Source organism: Temnothorax longispinosus, unplaced genomic scaffold (assembly GCF_030848805.1).
Source record: "Temnothorax longispinosus isolate EJ_2023e unplaced genomic scaffold, Tlon_JGU_v1 HiC_scaffold_63, whole genome shotgun sequence".
NCBI lineage: Eukaryota > Metazoa > Arthropoda > Insecta > Hymenoptera > Formicidae > Temnothorax > Temnothorax longispinosus.
In genome coordinates, this window is record NW_027270484.1 from 54,262 (window position 1) to 74,577 (window position 20,316).

Below are 20,316 nucleotides of genomic sequence, written 5' to 3' on the forward strand. Positions count from 1 at the left end.
TGTATAGGTTTAAATTTCATTCGATAATATTTAACCGTATGTATTATATATCTTCATCTTTTTTTATTATATATATAAAAATTAAAAAATAGATCTTGGATTCGCTCAGATTTTGATATCTATACTTCTAACGAGTATATTTCCATCGGAAAACGTACTGGATTATTAAAGGAAACACTCTCTCATGGATAATTTTTCGTTACTCCACCAAATTAGATACTTCTTGGTTCTTTTTGACCGAGATATGCGAAACGTTTGAATCTTGAATAATAAGTGCTATTTCAGAATAGTGTATTATTACGCACAGCGTGCAAGTAACATTGGAGTATCCGCTTGCTCGCTTCCTCGGTGTGTTGACAATTTAAACGTGGACAATTCAACGTGTTTCCTGTGACGTGCGACGAACAACAATCTGCGTAATCTTCCAGTAATCTTCCGTCGTTAAATCTAAAATCGATGAAGATTTATCCCGCCTTCGAATCCCCTTAAGCCGCTTATTTGTCACGCAAAAAGAATATATTTCACGTACATACATATTTCAACATGTCTATATTTTTATTTCTACATTATACGATAACATATATCTTATTTGTTGAGATAAAAATGAATTCGTGCGCGACCCAGATGTCTTCTAGAAGCACCAATGCCAAGTCAACTCCGAATCCCGCGACGCGGAGAACTGCATAAATTTGCAAAGTTCGGGCAGAGTTTTGCGCTTGGCGAGTGCTGGGGCTCGCGTAAATAACGATCGCGCCTCATTTCGGAAAGGCAGAAAGAGCGATATATTCGCGGAACGTAGACGGGAGAACGAGAGAAAAAGGGAGACGAGGACGCGGCGACGAGGCCGCGCGTCCGCGACGCTCTTCCTGCCTCGGGACTTAATTTGTCGGTACGCGGGCGATCGGCACCGCGCCGTCGTGGCCGTCGGCGTCCCGACTCCCGCGTCAGTTCAGTCGTGTTTCGTACGCCGAGCGGCCAAGTCGAGCGCACGTGGACGCAGTGGAAGTCGCGTGGAAGCGTGCGCGCGTCACCATCCATCCGCCCGTCGTCGTTAGGAAGGAAGAGGAAACGAAGGAAAAAATAAGGAAAACGGGGGCCGACGGCGACCAGGAAAACGGAGCGATGGCCAGCTTGAGGCAGACCCCGCTGACGTGCAGCGGCCACACGAGACCCGTGGTCCACCTCGCCTTCTCCGACGTCACCGAGTCCGGGTACTTCCTCATCTCGGCGTGCAAAGGTGAGACATGAGTTTTGCGCGAAACACGGGGGCGAGACCCCGATCGGCCTAGACCGATCGTCGTCGCGTCTCTCGCTCCGATTTCTTTTCCCCCTTCCCTCCCGACTCCCGATCGGTTCGGCCGCACGTCCGATTCTCGATCGCCTTGGCCCGATTCTTTCCGGTCGCTCCCAAGGCTCCGCGAGGCTCTTCGAGGTTATATATGCGCGTACGCTCTCGACCTCGACGCCGCTTCGCGCGCGATCTCTTCCTGCCTGTCGCGACGCGACGGCAGCTCGATTCGCGTCAGGAGATTGAACGGGATTAATTAAACCATTAACGTGCCCCGTGTGTGACGCACTGCAGCAAATGTAGTTTGATGAGTCATTATTATTAGTTGAGGTTAATCGAAGAGCTTTAAACGCTTTTATTTTCCACGATGTTCCACGCAAGTCATATGCTTGATACATGAAAATTTTTGGATTATAAAATGATAAGCAATTTTGATTCTTTCCGAGCTTTAACTTCTCTAAATATTCTACAAAATAGATATTTTTGAAGCATAAAATGTATTGCGTAATATAATATTTGGTATAAAAACATTGCTTTTCTGTCAAAGATATATTAAGTTAAAATATTTGGAAAAAAAGCTTTGGAAAAGAGTATTGTTTACAGTAAAATATGTTTTGAATATGTCTATCCTGTGAAATAATTTTTGCGAAAGCTGAAGCTTCGAAAGAGTTAAAATTGCTTATTTCCTAATCCTAATTCAATGTGTTATCAATTATATTTTTGTAATTATTTGGAAATAAATCGACTTAAATGTCTTTTTATGTTATACATATATATTTATCAATGACACATTTAATTATTATAAATGATATTATGTGGATGAAATATTTAGAAGCAAATAATTTTTTTTAGATGGCAAACCTATGTTGCGGCAAGGCGACACTGGAGATTGGATCGGTACGTTTGAAGGACACAAAGGGGCAGTGTGGGGTGTAGCTTTAAATCCAGAGGCTACGCGAGCTGCGACTGGCGCAGCAGATTTTAATGCCAAAGTCTGGGACGCGATTAAAGGAGAGGAAGTCCATTCCTTTCAGCACAATCATATAGTTAAATCTGTCAATTTTAGTACCGATTCCAATCATCTGTGTACTGGCTCTAACGAGAAGATTGTACGCATTTATGATCTTAATAAACCAGAAGCAGCTCCACAGGTAAAATTATATAAACTGATAAACCGTTTGTTCTTTATCGAGGAACTTCCCGAACTGGTGGCGCACTAGTACACAATAAGTTAGAGAGACAAGTATTTTGTTTTACTCTAACTTATCGCACCAATGTGTCAATCAGTTCAGGACGTTCTTCGAAAAAGCACAGACGGGGAATGATATAAATACGATTTACAATAATTATCTGGGTTAATGTAAAATGTTTCGATTTCTTTCTTTTTCAGATCTTCTCAGGTCACACCAGCGGTATTAGGCACGTCACTTTCTTCGACAATAACACCGCTTTAATTACCTGCGCAGATGACAAGACACTGAGGGTATGGGACAGAAATAGCGGGCAAGAAGTTAAGAGACTAGACTTCCCTGCGGTTCCAAGTTCCATGGAGGTGTCGAAAGATGGAAGCATTATTACTACCGCTCACTCTAACATTGTTACCTTTTGGGACAGCAAAGAGTACGTAACATTTTTTCTCCTTGTTGTAACAGTTCTTCGAAGAGTCATTCTAGACGAAAGAAACCTTGGGTTTCTCCTAGTTTTGCTCCAATTTGAGAAGAGGATATAGGCTTTTTGCCAAGCATCCTATAAAATATTAAATATTAAAATAATATCAAAACATTTTTATAATAATGAAGATTAACGCTGTTTTCATATGGAAATAATTGTTTCAATTTTTCAATTTGTCAGATTAACCAAGATAAAAGAATTTATGCCCCGACTCAAGTCAACAGTGTCAGCTTGCATCCGGATTGTACTATTTTTGTGTGTGGTGGGGAGGACTTCAAAATGTACAAGTTTGACTATAGTACAGGGGCGGAAATAGGTAAAATTTTTTTATTTTCTGTAATTTAGCAACTTTAATAAAAAAAATCCTGACTGTATGTAAAATTTGAATTTACAGAATCTTTCAAGGGACACTTTGGGCCTGTACACTGCGTACGCTTTTCACCGGACGGTGAATTGTACGCTAGCGGATCCGAGGATGGTACCTTGAGACTGTGGCAGACCGTAGTCGGCAAAACCTACGGATTATGGCGCTGCGTGGAACAGCCGCCCACAATACAAGAAAATGTCGCCGTGGTTAATAATAAACAAGAAGTTCCTGCAAGTTAAACTTGAACCTCAATAAGACAAGAAAATCTCCAGATGTCTTTCCGAAAGCCTAAAAGCAGACCTCTCGGACCAAACTCGAGTGGATGAATATTCTGTAAATTAAAACGCGTCGAATATTTATGATTTGGGCCGCCGGAAATTCTTGTAAATAACTCATCCATCTAGACAGAGATCGCCCGCCTCCACCGTGGCCTTTATTCCAAAACTACAAGTGAGGACCAATTTCAGAGCTCGCGGAAGTGCGGGGGATACGGGATTGTTTGTATTACGAGGAGAAACAACAATGAAAAAGAAATATTAACATTTATTAACATTATACATGTCACGTTATTATAATACAAAATTAGGTAGAGATGTAACGAGAGAAAGAAAGACAAGTTCATAACGAACGTTGCATTTGTATTTCTTCCGAGCCGATACCGTTCATCATTCAAACACACGAAACGACATATCGATACGTGACGCTGACACGTACCACACAGCACACATGATATCGCGTGTCTATTTTGACATGCTTTGTAATCATTTCGATCTTAATTTCCGCGGTAACGTAATATCGCCATAATGTACAGCACGACAATCCAATACAAGCCGTTTACTTGTACGTGCGTTTATCTACTGCGTTAGTCCTGGCAATGTGACAGGTGTTCTAATCTCCTTTTGAAAAGATATCAAATATAATCTAATTACGTAAAAATTCAAATTGCTTCGAATATTATTCGAAACCGGAAAGTCACTTTCAACAATTTTTCTGTTTCGAATAATATTCAAAATTTATGTTATATTCTACATGATTCAATGTGTCTTGAAACCATCGCTACCTCCTAATTCAAGAAGTTCCATGTCCCGTTCGCGTGTCTTTCCGCTCTCTTTTATTTTTCGACGATGCGATCTCCTTCGGTGAACTACTTGCGTCTTATCATCTATATTTACACGCCGACAGGTACTCTTTCTTTTATCTTCCGTTAAGTATCTCCTACGTCATGCGTATGTTTAAAACATGCTCACTGTCCCTCTCCCCTGTCTGTCCGCTGTATTTGTTTTTTTCCCTTTATAGTATTGAGCTTGAGCACGACTGACCGGTTATGAAATTTTAGGATCGCGTTTGTCGTACAGTCTCTCGAAGTAAAGGCAGTGCGTTTCCTGCGTACAATACGATAAATCAGTTAACAAAGAGTTATGAATTTTAAGTCTTCCCATCTCTTTCGGATTCAGCCGATGAATTGCGAAAGGTCGGGCAGTTTGAAGCCGTTGAATGAGGCTGGCGTCGGCGAACTTCTTATATTGTTCGTGTGTGGCGGGAAACCAGAGAAACCCGAGCCGCTAGGAGTGGTGAACTGTTGTAGCCTCGCGTTACTCTCCGAGGCTGCCAGCACGAAACCGCATTGGGCGGTACACACGTCGTCCCGCAGAATCGCCTCTCGAGAAGCCTCTCGTAGAAGTTGATTGCAGTCCGTGACTCTCAGTGAGGCGCATTGCGTCTGCAAAAAAAGAGACTTGGTTTTAAGATCTAATTTCAAGATTATAGATTGTTGTATGTATACGAGTACATAAGTGTTGATTTAACACTTCTTTTTTTCTATATATGGTAAAAAGATGAAGTTTCTTTGGTTCGAGTTGGAAACAGGAAGATTCGAGCTTTTATGCTTTTCTTTTCATTCAGAGAACATACTTACGCCTTCATTGGTGCAAACGCAACTAGTGCAAGGCGTAGGGAAGCCAGACTCGCCGACCGCGACGTTTCTTCCGCCGATCTGACAGCCGTGTCTGGTCTCTCGCCAGGCGGAGAAGTCCATGTGGGGCATGGAGCTGCACGGTACGCGCGGGTTCAAGAAATTACTGGGTAGGTCGAACGCCGCTCTCTGCATGTCCATTTGGTGGTTCATGTTCTCACACATCACCTTGGACAGGGTAGTCTTGCGTATCTCCGCCATCTGATGCTCGGTAAAGCGGATGTTGGGATCGTCGGTCTCGTACCAGAAACGATCGCACTTCCTCGACTGTCTGAACTGAATGGCGATGATGCAGGCGAAGGTGGGCCCGACCAGGCCACCCTGAAGCGGTCGCTCGCTCATACCGCCCGGGAAGAGATCGATGTCGTCCACGGAGGCGTATATGCGTTTCATCCGAGCTATCACTTCCGGCGCCATTTCCCTGGACAGATCCTCGAACGTGGTGGCCTTCTTCAAGTTACAGAGCGCTCGGTAGTGATTGTACGACGGCAGTCCGTGATCGCGAGCCCGGTGAATGTTCAGGGCTATCAGATCCACGCCGGAGTGCGGGATACCGCGTTGCTCGAACAGGTGATTGGTCACCTCGCCGGTGATGAACTGATCCAACGTCTCCATCGGCGTGGCGACCAAGCCACATATCATCTCGTCGATCATGTTCTCCTGATAGAGCATGTCCGGATTGAAGAATCCGTCACGCAGCAAGATGGGCGGATCGATGTTCTGATAGTTGCGGTCCATGCGCGGCAAGTGCGGCCGCAGCAAGGAATGACCGATTCGGAAGGCCGCGGTGGCGAACTCATTGAGCACGCTGGGATTGCAGGTGGGCGAGTACTCCTTGTAGTAACCTTGGGGCAATAATTTGAGACCGTACAGGCTGACGGCATTCCAGCCGAGAATCCTCGGCAGAAACTCGTTGTACGTGATGTGTTGCAGCATCGCGCTAATGATGCGTCGCGTCTCCTGGAACAATTTCTCGCCGTCCCAGTGAGGATTCACCTGTTTAAAAAAATTGTCATATTAACGAAGGAAAGATTGTTTTTATCTGGTTAGCGAGGTGTTAGCAATCCCCCAAATCGTAGTGTCAAATTATACTCAATTTAAGTCATTTTTACTATTTCTGTTAGGTCGCCACTGCTCTTAACTCCATATATCGTCAATTTAACTAAAGTAATGTTAATTTAACTAAACCAATGGAGTTAAAATAATAAATAGTTAAAAATAACAAAAAATTATTTAACTCAAGATATTGATTTGAATTTTATCCTTTAATATTTAACAGTGAATATATGACGACAGAAAGTTTTTTCATTGAATCGACAAAAGTCGAACGACAAAAGAGAAGACTTACGTGCCGCAAACCTTCCATCACGCGATTGTGTTCGCGTATCCACATGGTATGCATAACTGCCAGGGCCGGTTGCTCCGAAGCGCGACCGTCACCGCCGATGAAGCAGTACCCCGATCGCGCCTTGCACTCCGGATGCGTCGGCGATTGCGGCAATAGGTCCCTGCCGCGATTCGGGTGCGTCGTGATGTTCATGCGGCCGTTGAAGCCGCGCAGGAGGTTGCAGATACACGAGTTCTCGCCGTAGACCACCGACGCGTCCAGGAAACCGGTATTCTGATTCACCTGCTCGCGCGGACCCAGATGCTGCTGGCCCGGCAACGATCTCATCGACGGGAAGCACATACGCGCGCCCGACGAGACGTTCACGGTGGGATAAAAGTGATCGCCCGGCGGCACGGGGAACGGATTGCACTCGGGATGGACGGTGTGCGGCGAGTCGCACGATCGGCAGCTGGGAATCGACTCCTGAAAGCCCTTGTGGATGGGTGTCATCGTCAAGTCGTGATCCAGGAATTGCGCGAACTGCATCACCATCAGCGTGTAGCGATTGTGCAAATTCGATATGTCGGGGTGGATCACGGTGGAGATCACTCGGGGGTTCGGCAACGCCGCGCCGGTAACGGAGGTGCTTCTCGGTTTGGAAACGCCGTCCTCGTAAGCGGGCGGCAACAGGCGGGCGAAGGTGGTCAGCGATTTACCAAGGCTGGGATTGCGCAGATTGTTGCAATGACCCGACAGGGTTCGGTAGGGCGTGGTTGGATCGCATCGGGAATCGTCCACGGGACAGTGGACCTCCTCGTGATTCGTCGGCTTGTGATGGTGATTCAGGAAACCGGAGATATCGACGTTCTGCAGCAGGTCGGAGAATTCGTTCATGTTGGGGAAGCCCAGGACGTTCTCCGTGTTGTCGAAGATCTGTCGCCTCCTGCGCCGAAGACCGTGCACGCCATTTAGAATCTCATTCGTAGCCAATTCGTACATGATGGACGAGTTGGCGAGCAGCAGGGCGTCCTTGTTGGCTTTCGAGAAGCTGGCCGCGGTGCCGGCGGGTGATCGCGGGTCGGCGATTCTCTGCTCCAGCCAGGCGTTATATTCCAACTGCTTCCGCTCGATTAGCTCCTCCTCGGCTCTCTTCACCGCGGCGGCGAGCACCTCGGGGCTGATCTCCGGCAGAAGCTGCACTGGCTCACCCGTGCTCGTGTTTATCGAGCTGTGCTGCATCATCGCAGGAAGTGGCAGCGGATCCTCGGTCCACGCCGCAACATTCAGGGACTCGTACTGCTCGCAGTTGATCCTGCTGTTCAGGTACTGGTCCTGTCGGATGAACACTCTCGGCTGGATCCTACGGATGTTGGTGTTGGCGCATAGAATACTAGCGAGGGACACCTTCCTGATCTCGACCAGCTGCGTCGCTGTCAGTCCTGACGGAGGGATGTCGTTCTCGTACCAGAAGCGGTCGGAATTTCTCATCGTCACAAACTGCTTCTTGAGAAGACACTCGAACGTTGGACCCACAGCGACGCCCGTAGCCGGAGTCTCCAGGATACCGCCCACGAGAAGATCCACGTCCTCCACGTTCGCGTAAATCGTACTTAGCATCTGCGCGTGCTCGGATCGCATTACTCTCGCTAGATCCGTGAAGTTTTCGATCTGTATCAAAGCGAATTGAAATAATTATTACAGCAATTGTATAGAGACATCGAAAATATCCCCGAAATAAGAACGATTTTAAAAGGTTTCTTGATAAAATAAAAATTATTAATTTATTGATTACTGATTTATAGGCACATTTATAATTATTTTTGGATTATTAACTCACGAAATTTATTTTATCGTTAAAAAATGTTATTTCAAATGCAAGTTTTCTTGGGACCTTTTTGAAATCTAATTCTATGTTATGCTATAAAGTATCATTATATCTCTCTCGTGCTGACCTTTGTTCGCCATTTTTGGTTTCATAAGTCTTCTTTCTAATTGTGCAATTAGACAATACAAAAGAGTACCATGTTTAATAATGTATAATTTGATTTATGATATTTATTTTACCATGACAACTTCTTATATTTTTATTTTAGGAAACTAAAAAATGTGTAAAAATGATGGCGGTTCTTCAGAGATAAAAAAATCACGTTGCTACTACTTTTTATAAAAAAAAGGATAATAATCGTAGAATTTATTTGTGGTATCGAGCTTACCTTAACACTCTCTCCCAAACAGTCGACCAGGAACTTGATGTATCCGGGCACTCCGTGATCTCGTGCAATATGCATGGACCAGGCGGCCGCGTCCGGCGCGGATTCGAGACCGATGGCATTAGCGGAAGTGATAACGTGACTCTCCAGGTCCCCAATTTTATCGGCACGCGTCCAAACGAGAGCGCGGAGAGCTGCCATCGCCACTGCGTGGTACGTGCCCGCTTTGTTGGACGAAGAGTAGCCAGCGTAGAAGCCGTTCGCGAGTGGTCTGAGCTCGTGATCGACCTCTGCGGCTTCCCGCAATATCGCCGGCACGTACTCGTTGAGGGTGACGTGCTGGAGCTGCGCGACGACGATGCGGCGCGCCTCCAAGAAGAGCTTCGCGTCGTCCCAGTGCACGTTCGCCTCCGCCAGTCTCTCCGCCACGCGATTATGCTCGCGCAGGAAGACCCGATGCAGGAGCCCGAGCGCGTCCCGATCGGTCCGGTTGCACAACTCGCAGGCGCTCAGGTCGACCTTGCCGTCGTCGTAGGTCCTGAGCAGATGCAGCTTGTCATCGGTGGCGCCGTAGATACCGGAACCGTCCAAATACGCCGAGACACCGTTCATTTGCTCCCGCGTTTCGAATTGACAACCGTGCACCGTTAAACTCGGTACCGATCGCCAGTAACTTCTGCAGCCAAATCCTTCGTCGCGCATCTCGTAACACTCCGGATGCTGCTGCACGTTGGAACAGCATTTATCCTCGGGACCCACGGATGTATGGTGGCAGCGATATCCTGCAGCACCAGCTCCGACCAGACGCCGGAGAGACTAGTCAAACCCTCGTGACTTCCCACCCTCGGGGAGGATGTCAGAATACGGGAGATGACGTCGCTTGGTGCAGGTAGACTGTGAGTGCCCACCGATTGACGCGGTCTTGAGATGCCTGATGCGGACATATAAAAATACGAGCTCGTTAGAATTTGGAAACTTCGTATCTTCGCTTTTTGTATATTTTTTCTCTTTTTTCCCCATATTTTTATTTTTCTCTCATTTTTCTTTTTAGCTTTAGATATAATTATGCCATTAAAATTATATAAATTTTTTAAAACAGAGAGAAAAGCAACGTTCGTTTTTCAACGTTACGTTATATCGATGCTTTGCGTAATTATAATAATATTCTTAAAAATTTTTACGTTATATGAATTTTAACTTATTCCCTGTATGGGACCGGGGTAGAATAGTCCCATGGTATGTTCTGCCTGTCGTAAGAGGCGACTAAAAGAACAATAAGTGACATAGGGCAGCAGCTAAGTCACTATCAGGTCGAGGCTGGAGAAAATTCTCGGCAGGCGCGATACTGAACACATACAGACGCCAATCACTGATTAGGCGGTTGTGATACTGCGATGTGAAAGACAAAGGGGAAATTCTACTACATTAATACGTATATACAGAGATCTGATAATGATGACATCTTCTGGAATGAAAGATTTCGGAGGTAAAATAGTCCCCGAGTCGGATCTCCGGGAGGGAACTACTTCGCAGGATGTCATCGACAAGATCAATAAAAAGTGCAAACTAGATGCAGCACTGAATTTTCAACAGTCTTTTCACATTTCATAAATTCGTATTTATAGATGTGCTTTACATAGAAATTAGTTTAAATTAACAAGAGAAAATATAAGTGTGACTAAAAAATGTTAATGAAGAAAGTTATGTGTGAAACAAGGGAAATGAAGAAATATGATGGCATTTACTTCGCATGTTTAATGCAACAGTTAATTGTATTTATGAAATACGTTCATGAAACATGTACAATGTCATTTGTTTTTTCCGGACAAGCAACTTTCGATCGTTTGCACTTATTTCATTTTATTTTTATGCCATGGGTAAGAATGGTTTCTTCTTAAAGAAGACTTCTTTGAATGAGTGTTGCTATTGAGGCAATTATAACTCTCTAATAGAAAGGATGAATGGTATTAATGAGCTTAAATACATCCATGACTAATTATCTTCGCGACTGTTACTCATCCAAACAGAAGGAATAAAAGATTAAGGTAAAAACAGATTTGATGATTGAAAAATTCAAAGAATTTCTTTAAATCTTTTATAACTATGATAAAATCAAAACAAGAATTGATTCTAATAAAAAGACATATCAAAAATGTTAAAATAAGATCTTTTAATATTATGTCTCACTTTTGTGAAAACAGTTTCGGAAATTGGAAAATTAAAATTATCTTTTGCCAATTTGAACGGCATAATTTCAATGACGTTGTTTTATATTTCATCTTCGATAATTGCAAAGATCACGAATATGGCGAGCGTGATGATAAAGTCGATTATTCTAAACGGAAAGCAGTTTTTCGAAATGAATACAATGGAAATCAAGAGTGTAGCATTACGCATGGAGTGCGAAGTGAGACAATATGAGAATATATCGGGATGCGAATACTTAGCACAAGGTGACAATTAATGCATCCCACGTTTGAATATGTCGGCACTCGATAAGTGAGTGCAGATTAACAAAATAGAACGATGTAATGATCATAAAATTAACGTCAACAATAATGCATCAATCATAGAGAAAGATATAAAAATATTTAATGTGTATATTAATGAAAATGCGCGAACAAATTTGACGATGTTTCAAATGCGGATGCACACGATGACTCACGCCGACACGCGCTACCGGCGAAGGAGCCGCGAAGGAGGCGGCTCTTCGTTCGGGCTCGAAAAGTGCAATGTGTGTCAAAATTCTGTGTCATGGTTACGCACAGGCGTCGCTCTTTAATGATCACGCAGTAAGTGTTACACACAGAGCGCCAATGGTTTCTTCCTACACAATGAACGCGTGGCCCTTTCATTCGTGACGCGCACAACTCATCAATGATGACGACAGCGCGTTTATGCTCGGCGGAAAATGATTAATTTTTTCATCCTTTCCGCTTCCACCGCTCTCATCAATGAGATTTTTCTAACGGTAGGAAAAATAAGACCCATAAATACTAAAACTATTTTAACTGTGATAAATACTGAACTATTTTAATTGTGATGTTGTTTCTAATTGCGGTAATTTTTACATATTTATTAAAACAAACTTGGAAAAATTTTCTCTTAAATCTCGTCGTTTTTTTAATGCTTTTTATTAACAAACCGTTCATGCAGATTCATTTCAATATAGAAACTTGTTATGTATATAAAACACGAACGAATTGTGCATTTATTGTGTGTTCCAATTGTGACGTAATATATTTGTATATTAATTGAAAATTTTTGACTTGTATTAATAACTTGACATAACTTGACATAAATCAGATTTATATACGACCAATTCTTTTGTTACATAATATGACTGATTCTGAAAAATTGTCAAGCTAAAATTCTTTATTTCGTAATATATAACAAGGTATTTATCTTCTCGCATGATCATTCTGTCGTAAAAGCGCAATGAAAATTTATAGAAAGGCATTCAGCGATCATCGAGGTATTTTGGGGTCAACGACGTCGAAAGGCGCCGTCTGGCAACCACTGCCCACAGAAGAACCACAGTCACTTTCTTCGGTCTTCTCACTTTCATATTTTCGTTTGAATTCTTTTCCCGGAGATGGGCGCCAGCTGCCTGCCTTTCCTTCTCTTTTACGTGCGGGATATCGCCAAAAGTCCGGACTCCGAATAATTTGGTAGTGCGAATTTAATTCTCGCTTAGTTAGCACGAAAACATCAAGAGTTCAACTAACTTTAGGTAACCCATAATTCGCAAAGTTCTATTTACAATTTTACGTGTAACTGTAATACGAAAAATATTTGAAGAATCAGAATACACAACATATACGCGTATAATTAAAATATATTATTATATGTATTATATAAATATATTTTATATATTTAAAAGTATATATATATTAATATAATATATTAATATAATATATTTTACGCGTATATATTCTTATTTATAATTTTATATGTGTGTGGATTATAAATTTTAAGTGTAGAGTCTTATCAGAGATTGAGCTAATTAATTTGACGATTTATCATTTATACTCTCTCAATATCCATATTTTCATGTAGTATAACTGATAACTGGATGCAGTTCTGCAATGCGGAAATAACTCCTTAAAACCTTATCTTTCTGCTAAAGCAAATTTCACGAAACGTTATAAATAAAATTCTGCGCCAACGTTATCTCAAATACAATGACCGAACTATAATATCCTCCTCAAGTACACAATTCTATATGTTATAAAAAACTTTAAATATATTTCTGTTTATTAATGCTAGAGCCTAACAATGAGCGAGAAAGAAATTATTTAGTGCTCGATTTCGAAATTTATAACGTATATAACAAATATATGATTTTATGTATAAAAGCGATTACATATACACGTATCCATCACAAAACGAATGTCCCGGAAACAAGGATAGAAGTGATCAGTACCGGGCGTCATAAAAAAAAAAAAAAAAAACTAACCGACACTCATGCCGCCGCGCGGTGAAGAAGCACGCGACCGGTGGTAGGAAGAGGCTTTTTCTTTCCGGGAAAAACAGGGGAGAATGAAAGAGAGAGAAGTAACGGTGTTACGCGGTGCGGGCACACGTAACGGCCGGCGCAAATGATCGACGCGCGACGCGCGTTCGCGGATCGCGCGCGAGATCCTCTATTATTTTATACCTAAGTGTCCGTGTTGCGTGCGCACACACGCGATGTTGCAATTGATATAGCGCACAGCAGGCCGGAGAGAAGACCCACTCACGAAACTCTCTATTTCAACAGGGCCCCCTCCCCCCGAGCACGCGCGCGCGCCTTTCCGCATGCTAATCCGCCTTCTCTAAGGCCCCGCGTATCGGCCATACCAAACGAGCCGACAACGAAGTGGATCTAGGCTCGTTTGTCTAACTAACACGCGCGTTCCAATTTTCACTTTCCATTCTCGATGCTGCATCAATCGGGGGGGGGGGGGGGATGGTATTACGATAATAGACGGAAGTTCTTGTTCCAATAAACATCAATCATCTAAATGAAGGGAGATCATTTGGGAGACGGCAATGTCTTATTATTAATTTTTAACGTTCTCTCTTCACTTTCAATGTTGAAATTCATAATTTTTCTCGCGACGACTACGAATGCCAACGATGCTACTGGCCGAATTCCTCAACAATTACGTAATCATTTGTACGAACGAAAGTTTCGAGTCTTGATATTTTCTGATCTAAAAATAGATTGTGTATATGCGGTTTTTAAACTCATTATTCACGGTATTTAGAAATGCTCAATACCTCTCGCATATTTATATTGATATCAACGCGTTCTATTTATTTATTCTGTCAAATAGCTAATTTAATATTTTGGGCGAAACAACGTGCTGAAGATATAAAAGGTATATTGTGCATTTTCTTACCATCCGAATACTCCGATGGCAATAATTTGAGGAACGGGGAACCCCTGGCACCCCAGGCAGGGTGTCTCACATTATTGCAAGCGCCGGAGGGCGTTCTGTACTTGCTCGGTGGACAGGGCCTTTCTGAACGGACTCGGCAAGTTGCGTTGACAGACTGTATCTTGTTTGCCCGCCTGGAAAGAGAAGTGAACTTTAATTATATCCGAGCAAACGATACGATGAATCGAAGGGAACGAAGCTAAACGTATACGCTAACAGCAAGCGTATATATAAGCTTGAGTGATAGAACTGGTAGGGTATACGGTTTTAAATCGTAATTCTTTCAAATCTTTTCGACCGTGAAAAAAATTTAACTTCCTAATCTTATTGAAAAAAATAAATCACTCGGAGTAAGATGCGTGAGAACATAATATAGAGGTCATTTAAAATTCTTAGGAATGTCTGTATAGTAATTTAATACAGCGTATGTAATAGTCTATTACTGGAAATTACCACTTGATACTCATTACAGAGAGTGAATATAGCAATCTCTTCCCAGTAATATATCAATCATTTCCTGTAAAACAGTAATTGTTCGTTAACATAATATAGCTATTACTTCCCCTTCCATCATTCTTTCTTCTCTATTGCCTCTTTCATCTTTACTTCTTTACATAACGTATCGCTCTTAGTTTCTTTCTTTTTTTTTATTGCAAATCGTCGCGATATTATCGCTGGGATCGGAATTATTTTCTGAATTTTGCAACAAAATGGAAAAAAGAGATACTTTGGTATAATTAAAATTTATCTTATTGAAAAAATAGATAAATCTTACTAAATACATTTTTTTGTAATAAAAGTGCGACTGTTTAGTTTACTGCCAAAGCAAAATATGTGAGAATCAATTTGTCGTAGTTATAACAATTTGCGGATTCACTGAAACGAGATTTTCTGCAAATAAAACTCTCGTAAGAATTCTATAATAATCACGATATATTTGTCACGGCGGTGTAAAGCATGTAGGTTTTGCTGCCCGCTGGCAAGACTTGTTTTTTTTTTCCTCGCGTCGCGGATCTCGCTATCTATACACGCTTCCTTTCGCTCGATGGTGGTAGAACGGAATCCAGTTCCGCTAGAAGCCGCGAACGCGTCCTTCCTGCTCCATTTCCCCCTTTTTCTCGCGCACGGCGCGCGCTTTTACTTTCATGGCCGAGGAAAAGAGCCGGCGATGTCGGCCGATCCGGCATCGGCATTTCAGTCACGAGGAAGATTTCTCGTGCAACACCATTGCCGGCCGCTATTCCCTTTCCTCGACCTCGAGAAGGCTGCTGGTCACGGGAGGAGGCGTGCACGAACATTGCGAGATATGTCATATGTGTACACGTGGCCATGATCGGCCGTCGTCATCATTGTCGTTCTCTAATGTCGCCAGCTCGTCGAAGCACGTGCGACAACTTGTCGATCGAGTCAATAAACTAGAAATCCATTCTCGTCGACAAAAGGAAACTAATAAAACTGTTGATACACGAGTTACTTCCGCTGGGAACGGCGCTTTTCTATTTGGAAACAGAGATAAACAGCTACTTTCTTGATCAATCTATATCGATCATATTTTTTTTATAATTGAAGGATTTAAAATATAAGAATATATACAACGTATGTAATTATTTTTATAATGTATCTCCAGTTTTATTTGATCTTTTGGAAAATTATACTTGGGAATTTGATGATAACGTCAGATAATATTTGTTGAGGGGAGAGAAGAAATCTTGAATTTATTTAAAAGAAAAGTTTATTTAAACGAAAAAAATCGGACGATTTCGTTCTTATGTCACCGGCACGCGAAAAATGCAAGTAAATCGCAAACGTCATGGCGGAATCAATTTCCTTCCTGGTAAAATCGACGACATTCCTGCGAAAAGACGGTCAACACTGTTCGTCTTTAGTATATATTGGCAGTTTTACAGCAATGTCTACATTTTAGCTTCCGTTATGCATATTGATTTTAGTTCAATTTCTCGAGAGAGAGAAATCGCTGAGCGCTACCGCGTAGCATTATACAAATTATAATATTAACGCGCGCCATTTTTTTTCATTTTACGTGAAACATCTGACATCGCGCTATATTTCACGTTGACCACGATGCAAATAGGTTGCATTCTCATGCGCCTTTACAGCGATTTCATGCTAATTGCTGTTAATAAATGTTTTAGTTATAAAAATAAAAAATGTTATGCAAACTGTTGGCGCGCCGACTGTCTAGCTAATTTCCGCGAATATCACTGGCAGATGTCACGAGGTAGTGATACATTAATTAAAACCCGGCCTCGCATATTGTATTTTTAAAATTTCCGAAATCTTTTAGATCCAAAGGATTCTTTTCTCCAGAATCATTTTTTGCAAGATGCATATACACAGAGCAAATTCAAAAAATTAGTTTTTACGAAAATTAATATTCTTTTAATTTTCTTTTCTATTTGACATGATGCAAAAAAATAGACGTTTTATTCGCCTTTATTATCATTTATATTGTTTTGTAAGCTAAAATATTTTGAGTTCCAATTCTTTCATTCTTAGAAATTATTTATTTTGTATATATGCATTCGTAATATAAATCCATGTGATTTAAAATGATTTATCAACTCCAATAAGGATGTCTGACCTCATAAAACATATAAAATGTATATAACAGAAACTAATAAATCAGTTTTAATATACGAGTATCCTTAAGACTCTTATCGAGCTAATATACATGTTGTTATAAGATTACAAATCTCATTCATTTATATATTTCAGAGAGATTTAAAAAAAGTAATAGATACCAATACCAAAAATTTGTGTAATCCTTGATCGATGGTGTTTTGGATGTTAATAGAGAAATAACATTCTCTCGAAGTCGAATATTCTCTTTTATCTCGCGGACCAGAAAATTAATTTCTCATTAATTACAGACGATCAGAGAGAAGAGAGAGAGAGAGAGAGAGAGAGAGAGAGAGAGACGAGAGAGAGAGAGAGAGAGAGAGAGAGAGGAGAGAGAGAGAGAGAGAGAGAGAGAGAGAGAGAGAGAGAGAGAGAGAGAGAGAGAGAGAGAGAGAGAGAGAGAGAGAGAGAGAGAAGAGAGAGATCCGTTTTCCTTGACGCCCACAATAGTATTTTTTTTTCTCTCCCGATCCGATCGTGACCCGACTTCATTATACATTCGACGACGTGCGTGCGCGCATACGTGGCTTTCGGAATTCCTGTACTATCACGGATCTTATTGAAATAGACAGATTATATAAAAGTTAATTCGGCAAAATTTTAAATTTCGCCGTCAGAATTTGTAAAAGCAAAATAAACCGGATTGTAATATATTACGGTCGTTAATCGTGCGGCGGCATGACTTGGAAAGTACGCGCGTTTTCACCGGGTTGCATTTCTCAGGAATTTATGGCCGGGTGACAAAGTGCTGTTTTAGCGATCGATCTGTATCTTCGAAAACAGAGATTAACTTACGATCGATAGGCGAATCTCTCCGCCTCGATGGCCGAGCGTGCTCTCGCTTGCAAATCATGATCTACCCCGTAGACGTACTCTGTAACAAGAAATGTGCAGACCGTTATAAACATTTATATCTTTTAACACATTCACATATAAAAATCGCGTTATGCACATTGACATTTAGGAGTGTAAAATTATTTATCTTTTTAAATAAAAATTATTTCAACGGTTATAATTTGAACGAATTTGGTTCCTTAAAAATTAAGTGATATCTAAAGATATTAGAATTGCTCTACCAAGAATAATAATCATTTTTGTGAAAAAATTAGAAATTTTTTATCGCATTGTATATTTTTCTTACATATTTCGAACAGAGAGTAAACAAAAAATCCTTGGCATACATGCTTCAAACATGTATCGCTTCAGAATTAAAATCCCTGTGCCGTGATACCGATTGCCAAACACGTGCACACGTGACGAGATAAAGATACGTGAATGAAAGAAAGCACGTGTAACGCGGCACAGGTTAAATAACGATCGCGCTTACTGAGATCCCTAACGAAGGATTCCCTCCGTCTCAAATCATGATGCAATCTTACAATGTTACGATTCTAATGTCTCATAAGCCGATTTTACGTGCCGACGTGAGAGCAGTCTCACTATTGTTCTTCGTTTCCTTTAAATTGGTAACGCCAGTCTCCGTTTCCTCCTTTACACAATTAACATTTCAGCAATTCACTCCTAAATGAACGACAAAATCAGTAGATCACTACGATACAGAAAATATTTCAAAATATTTCTATACATATCGATTTTTACAAAGTATTTTATTTGTATATATGGAGGGGTAAAAGTCATAGTGGTGTAAGTCAAATTTTTTAAAATATTGACTCGTGTGCATAGATGCAATTTATATATTGTATAGATTGCATTATGCACACGGGTCAATATCTTAAAAAATTTGACTTACACCTGGGCTTTTATCTCTCCATATATATTTTAATGAAATTTTAGAGAGAGAGAGAGACAGAAAGCGAGGCCGCAATATACACGTACACGCAACATACCCCTTGATAATTTTCTTATTTTTTTATGAAACTACTGTGAAGATTATCGCCGATTAACAACCGATAAAAGAATTATATGCTACTACTTCGCCAATCACGTAATTGTGGTCTTTTGTGCAAGACCAATTTGACGGTTACATCCTGAAAAACGCTAAAGGATTTCTGAGAATTGCAAGGCTAGTCAGCGTGTGTTTTCTTGTAAATTATTCAACGTTCCTGTCCAAAGGTGATACCGCCACCGGTTATAAAGGTTGATACTGGTCAATTACATTTATGCAAATGTAAAAAATACGTTAATCGTCGGAATGGTCATGGTTTCCTTCTTATTCTCCTATTAAAGTGGTATATGCTCGTAATAAATAAACAAAGCATGCTATTTTATCCCATTTCATAATCCGCAAAATATTTTAAACGTATTACTTCACTTGACAAATATATGCTATCGATAAAAAAGAAGATAAGGAGAGGATTAAAAAAAGTAGCTATGCAAAGAAGCGTTAATATATACGTGTCTCTTCTAAGCAAGCCTTCGTGCAAACTGTTGAAGTTTGTCCCGTGAAAATTGTTATCTTTTTAAATGCCGATAAAAATGCCGATCTTGCATATCCTTTTCGCAAACCAGACATCTGTCGGATTTTATTAATCCGGATATATTCGCCCAATAGAGAGAGATTGCACATTTTCTGCGTGTGCATACCATTAACTATAATTATCATTATCTCCATACGTACACGTCAGCATAAATCATTCTCGGCGTTATAATACGTCCGGCTTAATTTTCTTGACAAATACAACGTTGCACGTGAAAGAAAAGGTGATACTTTAGGCATGCTAAGCTCCTCTTTCAAGGAAATGTAAAACAATTTGCAAGGATGCTGCGCGGACAGGGATTGAAAAACGTTGCGGCGACGACGCGAGTCTATGGCGAAATCAGGCCGCGGGGTGTTAGCGTCACCTCGCTAAGAGTGGCGCGCGAGATGAATGAATAATGTATTAACGCAAGACGTAATGCTCTTTTTTTTTCTGCGGTAAAGTGCGCTTACCGGAAATATCGAACTGGCTGACTGTCGACGGTAGTGCTGGCACCACAATAACCAATATACACAGCAGTACCAGGCTGCCTCTGAAACCAAAATAGAGGAATACCATCACTGACCATTGAAATAATTTCAAGGATGATTGTTAAATAATGCAATCACAAATAAAGTGCAAATATTTTTCCGTGGGATCTATTTTCGAAGAGCCAGAAAGCACCTGGGCTTGTTAAAATTAAAATATCTTTTAAATTATTTCGTAGGATATATAACAAACGCGTTATTGAAATAATAATAACGTGTTAAAAATTAATTTCTATTAATAATAGTGACGCGACTGAAGTTTATATTCAACATATAAAAAAGATATTAGATATAAAGAGCCAATTTTATTAAATTACATTTTTCCCTTTAAATAGTTAATAATATGAACAATAATCACAAAAAATATGTAGAAAGGATAACATTACAATTGCACGACAAACGTATTTTCTATTTATTTATTTATAACATATGATACAAGATTGAGTA

The 20,316-nt window shown here is 41.0% G+C and overlaps 1 protein-coding gene and 1 pseudogene across 1 annotated transcript; one reads left to right on the forward strand and one right to left on the reverse strand.

Moving 5' to 3' along the window:
* Positions 1 to 914: 914 nt before the first annotated feature.
* On the forward strand, positions 915 to 3,954 carry LOC139824875 (serine-threonine kinase receptor-associated protein-like; annotated as a pseudogene).
* Positions 3,850 to 19,900, reverse strand: LOC139824874 (uncharacterized). The gene is given in 8 exon segments (XM_071797434.1): positions 3,850 to 5,046; positions 5,242 to 6,294; positions 6,647 to 8,296; positions 8,842 to 9,596; positions 9,599 to 9,769; positions 14,226 to 14,398; positions 17,700 to 17,778; positions 19,795 to 19,900. Coding segments are annotated over 8 exon segments (4,257 nt in total). The 3' UTR covers positions 3,850 to 4,776.
* Positions 19,901 to 20,316: the final 416 nt, after the last annotated feature.